Source organism: Myotis davidii, unplaced genomic scaffold (genome assembly GCF_000327345.1).
Source record: "Myotis davidii unplaced genomic scaffold, ASM32734v1 scaffold309, whole genome shotgun sequence".
NCBI lineage: Eukaryota > Metazoa > Chordata > Mammalia > Chiroptera > Vespertilionidae > Myotis > Myotis davidii.
This window is the reverse complement of record NW_006383013.1, coordinates 6,309,522-6,320,429: the sequence shown is the minus strand read 5'-3', so window position 1 is coordinate 6,320,429 and position 10,908 is coordinate 6,309,522. Positions and strand designations below refer to the sequence as shown.

The window sequence follows — 10,908 nt, the reverse complement described above, 5'->3', positions numbered from 1 at the left end:
CAGAGAAGAAGGGAGAGGGATAGAGAGTTAGAAACATCGATGAGAGAGAAACATCGATCAGCTGCCTCCTGCACGCCCCCCACTGGGGATGTGCCCGCAACCAAGGTATATGCCTTGACCGGAATCGAACCTGGGACCCTTGAGTCCATAGGCCGACGCTCTATCCACTGAGCCAAACCGGTTCGGCTTTAAGTGTATATTTTAATTCTGTTACATTTTTAGTTTTGTATTGTAGGTGGAGGACATGTTTTTGCCTAGATATTAAAAAAATCTTTATCCTGCTTATTTACTTTTGCATTTCATTTTTTGGTCTTTATCAGCGTGTTCATCTGTTCAATGGCTGTTGATATATCTTTTAGAGTTTAAAATGAAGTTGTCAAATAGTTTATCTTCTGAAATGATTAATTTCTCTTGTTCTGCAATATTTTTCCCTATGTTCCATGGTGGCTTTCCCCCCATTTTTGTTAACGGGTTGTGTGAGTGTGTGTGTAAGTTTATTTTATTCATCAGCTTTTAGTTACAGTTCAGGATTTGTTAGCAAAGAAGCCTACATAAAAAGGATGCTGGCATACTCCGCCTCTGGCATCAGTAGATAAGATTATTTTGGATCAACTCTCTTACTCTGAACAACTAGAAAGGCCAAAAAAAAAAAAAAGTAAAAAAAAATAGTATTACGAATGCATCAGAGACCTACCAAAGTGGTGAGGCCTTTTGTAGTAAAAATCTGGCATAAAGGGGACTCCTTTCTTCCATCTATACCGTGGCCGATTTCAGAAGAGGCTGGAAGCAGGAAGGCTAAGATCAGAACTATCAGTAGACTCAAAAGGCTGGGAGATCAAAACTGGAGTTCAGCAACCCTCTAGCTTTCAACTGGGACTCCAGACAGGGTATGTGAGAAATGGTGAATTGAAAATAAGAGAAGTGGTAAACTGAAGATAGACTAGCCCTTCAGTGGTTCTCAACCTTCCTAATGCCGCGACCCTTTAATACAGTTCCTCATGTTGTGGTGACCCCCAACCATAAAATTATTTTCGTTGCTACTTCATAACTGTAATTTTGCTACTGTTATGAATCGTAATGTAAATATCTGATATGCAGGAGGTATTTAGGCGACCCCTGTGAAAGGGCCGTTCGACCCCCAAAGGGGTCTTGACCCACAGGTTGAGAACCACTGCCTTATAGGGACAGAAGCCCAGCTTTGGATCATCTTAATTCCTAGTTGGATAAGGCGATTTGGGATTCCTAGTGACCTTAGTCTGACTTCCTGCTAGAAGCAAAACCAGATCTCTCCTGAAGGAAGTTGTCATCATCCAGAGCTTTAAATGGTCTCTATAATTTTTAATATATAATGTCTATCACTTGATAGATAAATATCCAGGCATATGAAATTATAAGAGGTGACTGAAAACCAAGGGAAACCATAAACAATAGACAATAGAAATATATATGGGACTATAAAATTTTTATGCTTAATCTTTTCAAGAAATTAAAAGCTTGAGAATTTTGACAAAGAATTGGAAACTGCCAAAAACCCAACCTGCAAATGATAACTTCAGAATCTGAAAAATATAATTTAAAAAATCAATTAACTAAAACCCTTAATAGGTGGATTAAACATCAGTTTGTATGCAGTTAGAGAGAGAATTTTGAATCAAAAGATTGGCCAGCATACATTATCCAAAAAGAATGGAGGAATGAAATGATGAAAAATATGGAAGCACACAGGAAACATGATAAAAAGCTCTAACGTAACTGCGGCTGGATTTTCAGGAGGGGGAGAAAGAGTGGGCATCAACAAGGTCTGAGGGGATGATGGCGGAGAATGTACAACACAATATCAGGCTATAGATTCAAGGATCTCTGTGAGTCAAAAATGGGATAACTACAAATAAAAGTGTACATGGTAACATCATAGTAAAACCATTGACAAAGTCCAAGAGAAAAATATTAAAAATAGCCAGAGCTAAAAAAGGCAGATTACCTTTGAAAGTAGCAATAATAAGAAATGATAGTTGACTTTGCTTCCAAAAGTATAGTGACATCAGGCTTAGCTTGAAAGATGTGAATAATAAAGAAAAAAAAAAACACGGGAAAAGTTAATAGAGCTGGTTCTGTCATTGGCTTGTGTGAACTAAAATCATTTTCCATTTCTAATCCTTTTCTGAGGTTACAGATTGGATTTGAGGTTTTTAACTTTAACATTATTTAATTTTATTCTGAGCCTTTGTCATAGATTATTGATATTCTACTTTGTGTTCATTGTGTAAGACTTCTGATCTAGGTAATATGTTAGATATAGTTCTCTTTTATTTATATGTAAATTACTCTCAAGATCGATGTTGCTTCTCCCAGGGCCTCATCTGTATGTTTCCCTGGATTGATAGGCTGGGTCCATGTTATGGCAATTTAGGGAAGCAAGAGACAGAATGTATAGAAATAGTAGCCTTTAGCCTTTTTTTTTTTTTTTTTTTTAGAAATGAGGGTAACAATTGAGGTAGATCTTGAAATTCTAACTGTGCTTCTTTTAATCCAGACTGTTTTAACCTTGTTTTTTTAAGAAGAGTTAAATCCAAAATGAAAAAGGATTTGCTCACTTGTGCTTCATATTGTTTCACTTGTGCTTTCTCTTCAACTGCAGCTATTTTCTTTCTGCATAGTTCCCCAAGGAAGTCACCTTGTTCTCTCCATAGTGGTTCTGTCTTTTACTTCTGTCTGAGTTTAGGAGACCTTGTCTTTTCAATCAATTGTTTTGTTTCAACATTCTCTTTAACAAGTTACAGATAACTTGATATGTGGTTCATGCATTATTTTTATTAGCATTATTTCTTATTCATCCTTGGATAAGATATCTAGACCTGAAGTTTCTCGGCAATTCAGGGTATGTGGATTTTCCTCAGCTTTACTTTGTTCCCTTGGGTTTTAGTTTAATACTCTTTTTGAGTATGTAGCTATGCACAAGTGTGGGCATTATGTTAGTATTTAGTGTGTTTTTATTTAATGTAACTCTACAGGTCTAAAAAGATATCTTCTTTTATAACTTGATGGTAGACTCTCTAATGATCTGAAGAGAGAATGTGAACAACTGTAATCTCTAGGGTGTACTAATACACTGACATCAGGCCATGTAGTTTCCTGGAAATTTAAATCTTTAAAAAAAATTCTTTTTCTTTTTTTGATTAAGGTATTACATATGTGTCCTTATCGCCCCATTGTCCCCCCACCCTTCCCACTCATGCCCTCACCTCCCTGTTGTCTGTGTCCATTGGTTAGGCTTATAGAAATTTAAATCTTTGAATGAATGAAAGATGTTCTGGTATAGAATTGGGTAGTACACACTGTTTCCAGAGCAGCCCTCACCGTGACAGCTGTTCAGTTTCCTGTTTGTGACAGATCTGGGGTTTCTGAAGGAATGGAGGAAGGCTTGCTTTCTTTTCAGTTGTGTTGGCCTTGCTATGTTTCTAAGCATGGGTGGCAGGTCAGTTAGACATTGGGATCTGGTTTTGTAAGCCTGGACATCTCATTCATTTATTTATTTACTTATATGTTTTTATTGATTTAAAAAATATATATTTTATTGATTTTTTTACAGAGAGGAAGGGAGAGGGATAGAGAGTTAGAAACATCAATGAGAGAGAAACATCGATCAGCTGCCGCCTGCACACCTCCTACTGGGGATGTGCCTGCAACCAAGGTTCATGCCCTTGGCCGGAATCGAACCTGGGACCTTTCATTACACACGCCGACGGTCTATCCACTGAGCCAAACTGGTTCGGGCTGATTTTTTTAGAGAGAGAGAGAAAAGGAGAGGGATAGAGAGATAGAAACATGGATGAGAGAGAAACATCGTCAATTGGCTGCCTTCTGCAGACCCCCTACTGAGGATTGAGCCCAAAATCCAAGCGTGTACCCTGACCAGGAATCAAACCAGTAAGCTCTTGGTTCCTGGGTCGACCTTCAACTGCTGGGCCATACCAGCTAGGCTGGACATCACTTTTCCATTCTGGTAATAAAAGGATGGAATAGGTAGTGACAGATGCTGTTTAAAACCTGATATTAGACTTGGTTCTTAATATATTTATGTTTACTATTTTTATATTTCCTAACATCACTTAGTTCGAAATTTTCTCTGATGTAAATTCTCTTTCAGAACCCAGATATTTGAAAAATAGCTTTTAAATTGTCTAGTCTATTTGTATTTGGGAATTGTTTAAAGAGAATAAATCTCCCTTCATTATATTCTTTAATTTAGTTAAAAGAAAGCTTGGAGCAATCAATAGGCCAACTGCGGAGTCAGCGTTTATTGAGAAACTCAGGAGGGAGAAGTATTTCTGTTACGAGTCTGAGTACAAGTGACCTTGATGGTGGCACTGTGACAGGTAAACGCAACAGCAGTTCTGAAAATCCCTTTCATTTAAAAAATATTCCTGAAGTGCATAGTGGATCTATTTAATCTTTGGATAATTACAACCCATACATAAATTCATACAAATAAGGTATTAAAGAAGCAGTCAGCTATGGTATAGTGAATATTAAAAAGTATGTCTAACAGTACTCTGATCTTGTGAGTCTGCTGCTTTTGTTGTCTCGGACTCCATAGACCATGCAGAGCTTTACCTGACAACACTAGGGTTGAAGCATCTGCCATCAATCAAAACAAAAATAGGATCTAGTGATATTAGTAGATTTCTGGATTAGGAATCCTAGTTTCATAGTTTTTCAAATCTCTCATTACGAAATATCCTATGACACTTCTTAAGAACAGGTGATCTTTATCCTTGGTGTGCAGCTAGAATTCAGTGGCTGGATTAAAGGTGAAAACACTTCGTTTGTCTGTAATTAATCTTACTTGTACTTTTCTGCAGCACTGAGATTTATGTTTGAATAAACAAGACTTAGGCTAGAAAAGAGTAAAAAAGTCTGCAGTGAAGAGAGGTGATTTAGGTAGAGTGCACATCAGCAGCTCACATTGTTAATACTGCTATTGATCCCGATAATAAGGATTACAAATAGGACACAATCAGCTATTCTTCTTTATGTAGTTAGTTTTTATTGATCTTTAAATGTAATTTATATGTTAGATTCATTAACTTGTTATTTGAAAAATTCTGTTATAGTAGTATTATATTAGTAACATTATATTAATATTATCTTATATTAAATTATATTTAATTATACTACTATTAAATTCTGTTATAGTAGTATTTATATTAGATATAAAAGTTATTTTTATTTAGCAGTTATTTTGTGTAAGAGAAAATATATTGCTTCTTTGAAAAGTATAGCAAATTAGAACTTTTGACATATTCTATTTCCAGCATATTTTTGTTCATTTGATCAGCTTTAAGAGCAAGATTAGTGCCAATTTTGTGGAATTTTATGGCTACAGTAACATACTTGGGGGAATAGGCTGGGCTAAGGGCATATGTGTATATTCATAACTGCTATGTACTTACTGATAAAATTTTAGATCATTTCCTCTTATGCAGCATTTTTATCCTCTTCCTTTTCTTTCATTCATAAAGAAAGCCACCGTTTTCCACCTACCTCACCTCTCAAGGACTATGGGGATCAACAGGGTAGTAAACGAATTAGATCCAGAGCTGGTGTCCGATTTGTTCAGGAGACTGAGAACGTGGGCCAGGTACTTGTACCATTCGGTACTCTGTATTCCTTACCTTTCTATATAAATGACTGACACTTGAATTCTATGACTACATTTGAACCAGAGTTTCATCACCAGTAACTGTACTGATTTTTTTAAACAAGTAAACTATTTTATTTTCATTGTACTAATCATCATATTATATTTATTTAGAATTTTGTTATGGAGGATTATATTTTGTAGACCAATTTAAAAGTAAGTTTACTTTGACGTTTTGTTTCCTTGTTCAGCTGGGTCACTCTTCTGTAAGCCTTGCTAAGTGAGCTACTTTCTGTTTTGCTAAGTTTGGTTTAGTAGGAACAAGTTAGTCCTTGTGTGGTTAACCTGTTGATTTTTCAATTAGTGTTTTTCTGATTGTTGAGTCATCAAGGGAGCCACTTTCTGTTAAGTAAGAAATTCCAAACTTTTTCTATGTATTCACTAAAATTTTAGAAGTATTCATTCTATGGAAATACTTCTTTTTCTGCTTTTTAAAATTTCTCTGCAAGAGCTGAACAAACATTTTCGTTGTTGTTGTCCTGGGTAGCTACATTAATTATATAAGGACTAGGGGATTTTGCTGACTTTGACATCTTTGTTTTGGTTGTTTTAGGACTGAGGGTTCCCATTTTGTCAGTATACTCATCTGTAGCTTTCACTTGTTATTGCATAAAATAAAGAAATAACAAAACCAGGTGCATTAGAAGACACCTTGTAGAAACTTTTCCTTCACCATGTTATTTTTTGGTAGTTATAACTTGTTAGCACAAATGATATTTTTAAACCTAGAGCAGAGAACAATATCCTAACATTACTTATTTAATCTTTCATTCTATTTGTTTATGTTCCTCTATCCTGTTAAAGTTCTTGTGCTTGGAAACAATGATGAGCAAAACCCTTGTATTTTCATGGAACTTAAAATCTAGCATGGGAGCTGGATATTAATCAAATAAATGCACAAATACATCCATAATTATGTGCAGAGATGCATATTCTAACAGAAAGAGGCATAAGGCTATGGGAATGTATATTAGTGGCACCTGCCCCAGACAGGGAAGGCTTCTTGAAAAACAAATGGCTGATGAACTGAGATCCAAAGGTTCCGTAAGAGTCATTTAAGGTAGAACAAATACCTTGACAGGAAGGAGAATAGTGCTTACGAGTAAATTAAAGAAGGCCATGTGGCTAAAGATATATGAAGCACTGAGAACATGCATAGCCTTGTAAAGGAGTGACAACTATTTTGCAAAGTTCGCTCTGGCTCCAGTGTTGAAAATGGAGTTAATGTGGGCAAACCAATTAGGAAGATATTTATGTATTCTGGTTGAAGATGATGGTCACTTGGAGTAGGAGAAATGGAGTTGGAAAGAAGGGGGTAGATTTAAAAGCTATTTGCTGGACAAAATGAAAGGTATTGAAGATCAGATGACCATGTGAGGAAGGTGGGATGAGTGAAATGGGGGTGACAAATACGAGTCTTAAAATTCTGTTTTCCAAAATGGGAAAATCATGATGGTAAAACCTGTGTATTATCTGTTGTTCATCCACTGTATTACCTACCTCCATTGCTTTCTCTTTCATTGTTCTTCCTTATTTTAAGTCCATTCTCTTAAGATTACCTTTAGCTCCACATGACTGTGTACATCTTAATGCCCCCGTGCGACATTTGTGGTTTTGTTTATTTATCTGTCTTCCATGTTAAATTGTGAGCCACTTGTTTCCCAGCACAATAATTGGCACTGATTAGTTGCTCAATGTTCCTTTGTTAAAAACAAATCATTTTGTTGTTTCTGCAAATCTATAACTTAAAATTTTTTTATTATAAGTTATAAAATACACATACACATATAGATAAATATTTGCAATTAAAAGTACAATAATATGAATGAAAATCCATGTACTCATCACCCAGGTCAAGAAACAGATCGTTGTTATACCCCCAAAGCCTCTTTTTAATGTCCTCTTTCCCCATGTGCTATCAAATACCTTGATGTTTATGTTAACCATTATCTTGCTTTTTTAAAAGAAATCATTTTTACTACTTACATCATATTTATCTCAATGGAATAATACTGTAGACCTTCTTTTGTAACTTGCTTTTTCCATCCGATGTTATGCTTTTGACATTCAGCCTTACTAATGTGTAGGTAGGTTGGATCATTTTCACTGCTGTAGGATGCACGGTTGAAGAAATATATTGGAATTTATTTGTTCTAATTCTATTTTTAATGGACTTTTGGTTTGTTTTCACTGTTCTCATTATGAGCAGTGCTGCTCCAAACATTCTTTTATGTGATTCATAGTGTATGTGGGCACGTTTCTCTGTAGCCTGGGTTGGCATGCTGTAGGGTGTAGTCTACTTGAATAAGGTTCTGTTGTAGTACAGCCTTGTTCTTGGTTTATGGCTACTTCTGTGCTATAACAGAAGAGTTGAGTAATTGTGGCAGAGACCATATAGCTCGAAAACCTGAAATATTTGCTATTGTACCCTTTACAGAAAAAAGTTTACTTACCCCTTTTCTACGGTATTTCTAAGGAGTGGAGTTATTATACTATAAAGATGTGATGGTTAATATTATATATTACTTTTAAAATTGCTTTTCTTTGGAAAGAAAATTTTATTTCATTTAGAGTAGACATTAAATTTTATTCAGTCTTAATAACGTTATAAAATTTGGGCCTTATTACAAAGAACAAGTTCTTATTCTTGACCCTCAGTGAGTCTTCATGGAGGATTCAACAGAATCCTCAATGGATAATTATGTTCTGCCTTTCCTAGCTTCATGCTTTTCATCAGTCCCTCCGAGACCTCAGCAGTGAACAAGTTCGCCTTGGAGATGATTTCAACCGGGAGCTTGCCAGAAGATGCAGGTAAAGGCAGAATACGGTTTTCACTGGAGGCATGAATTATTTGAAGAATGAAATTGGTTTTATAATTTACATGTTTACATGAATTTAAAAAACTGAACTTTGTTTTTATACTAAAACAGTTCAAGTCCTTTTGAATTTAGAATGTATCATGATGACTCAATGTTAGATACATTAATTTCATATTTTAACTTATTACAATGGAATGCTGACACTGCAGAGAGAGACATTGTAGAACCTTATCAAAAAGGTAGATTTACAAAAACATTGAAGAGAGAGAGATGGAGACAGACAGACAGACATACACAGAGACCACCTGACTGATAATGGAGCTATAAAATAAAAAGCATAATGTGGATTTTGTCGACCAATGGACATGGCACATTGTAGAATCTGATATTTTAGTTTTCAGTTGAAATCTTCAAAAATCACTGGTTTATATCTGCGCAGTCTGTGCAACTTGTCAATTCTGAGTAGTCCCCAAGAAGTACAGCTTCATTTAAAATTTCTTTACTGTCTTTTCATTTGCATCACCAGCCAGAACAGTTGGTTTTCACTTGGAGGCCATCTTTTAAAAAAAACAAAGATTTTGTATCTCTTCTCAAGAGTTATGATCTGTGTAACAATGAATAGAGAATAGCAAAGCTGATTTGAAATTTGTTTACAAGTTCACTTGCTAACTCCCACTCTAGCTAATGAAATCATTCCACACTCCAATTTGGTGTTGTGATAGCAAAAGGAGTCAAAACTATAACTGTTGATAGATTTGGAAGATGGCGACTGGCAGGAATATAGGGAGGGAGAGAGTGTAAGAGAGTGAGGGAGTGATAGAGGAGTGTGTGGACGTGTGTGGTGTGTGTGTATATGAGCTAGGGACAGTTAGATTCTGCAGGTCTTCCAAGGGGTTGCCAAACCGAGCAGTCTTAGACGGCAGAGCCCCACTCCCAACGTGGACACTCCTGGGTGGCCAGTGTGGGCACAGAGACCACGCCATCTTGAGAAACAGAGTTGCTTGAGACTAGGATCCTGGCTTCACCACCACCCAGTCTGGTCTCAGATGCAAACCAGGACCCTGCAGCTGCTGGGGACAGAGACCTGCAACCACAGCTGCAGACCCACAGACACCAAGAATCCAGACATCCTGGCTGCAGATTTCTGTGAGTCACAGAGCCTATTCCCCTCCCCGCAGGCTTGCGGGCAGCGCCATAGTAACTGATAGACCCACCCCTCGGATGGGCAGAGTGCTGCTACAGGAATTTGAGCCTGGGTGTGCACGTACACTGGGAATCTGTTCCCCACAGTGCTGCTACAGGAATTTGAGCCTGGGAGCACGCGGACACTGGGAATCTGTTCCCTGCAACACAATTGGGCAACCAAACCCAAAGCTCATGCAGGGCGGTAGTGCCACCTGACTTCGATTCTCAGCAAGCACACAATGAAGTCTGTTTCCCACAGTGCAGGAGCGGACCTCCTGCCAACACAGTGCTCTGTTTAACCCAGTCCCCCAAGCTGACCGGGACCCTCATTCTCCAGGTGGGAGGCAGCACTAAGCACCAGTGACTTGACTCTGTTTCTTATCATGTACGCCTGGGATCCCTGACTCCCAGTGCATTCACACTAAGAGCCAGTGACTCCAATTCTTGGTGCATGCTCACACAGGGACCCTGATTCTCAGCACGAGGCCACGCGAAGCAACAGAGACTCTGATACTGGATTCTTGGGGCACTTTGACTCCTGGCACCCGCTAGGGGACTCTGATTTTCGACACATGCAAGGGGGCAGGGGTATCTGTTTCAGTGCAGTGCAGGTAGGGTCCCTGATTCTAGGTTTGCACATGAGGCCACCTGAGGCCACTGAGCGCTGGTAACACTGACACTGGGTGAGCCTGGTTCCCACCAACCCAAGGCAGCCACATATCTTAGTGTTGGAGCTCATCAGTAACACTAGGGTGGTGTAAAGCTCCCACTGCACATGGTCAGGCCGACGCAACTTGACATTTGAACCTTCTGGTGATAGTCAGAATGGGGAGACGACACCCCATTCTGAAAGAAAATGAGGAGTTGCCAAGAAAGGAAATTAATGAACTTGAGACATGCAACATGACAGAAAAAGAATTCAGAGTAATGGTTGTACAATTCATTCACCGGATGGATGAGAAAATCAACAACCTATGCAACAATCAGGAAGAAATGAAAAGTGATATAGTTACAATCAAAATCACCATGGAAGGTTTCAACAGTAGACTGGAAGAAGCAGAGGACCAAATTAGTGAGTTAGAAGATAAGGTAGAGAAACAAGGTCAATCTGAACAGCAACTGGAGAAAAAAATTAAAAAGCAGGAGGAGAGCCTAAGGGAGCTTTGGGACAACATGAAACGAAGTACCATATGCATACTAGGA

The 10,908-nt window shown here is 37.8% G+C and overlaps 1 protein-coding gene across 7 annotated transcripts in view; it reads left to right on the top strand.

The window, feature by feature from the left end:
- Positions 1 to 10,908, top strand: part of CEP128 (centrosomal protein 128kDa) — a 397,477-nt gene that overhangs the window by 27,104 nt on the left and 359,465 nt on the right. For 6 of the 7 annotated variants that reach the window (XM_015558067.1, XM_015558065.1, XM_015558066.1 and 3 more), the window contains 3 exons: positions 4,250 to 4,376; positions 5,523 to 5,641; positions 8,421 to 8,512. In XM_015558067.1, coding sequence (XP_015413553.1) covers positions 4,250 to 4,376; positions 5,523 to 5,641; positions 8,421 to 8,512 — 338 coding nt within the window. The remainder of the gene's footprint in view (positions 1 to 4,249; positions 4,377 to 5,522; positions 5,642 to 8,420; positions 8,513 to 10,908) is intronic. The other variant, XM_015558069.1, reaches the window with a different exon arrangement.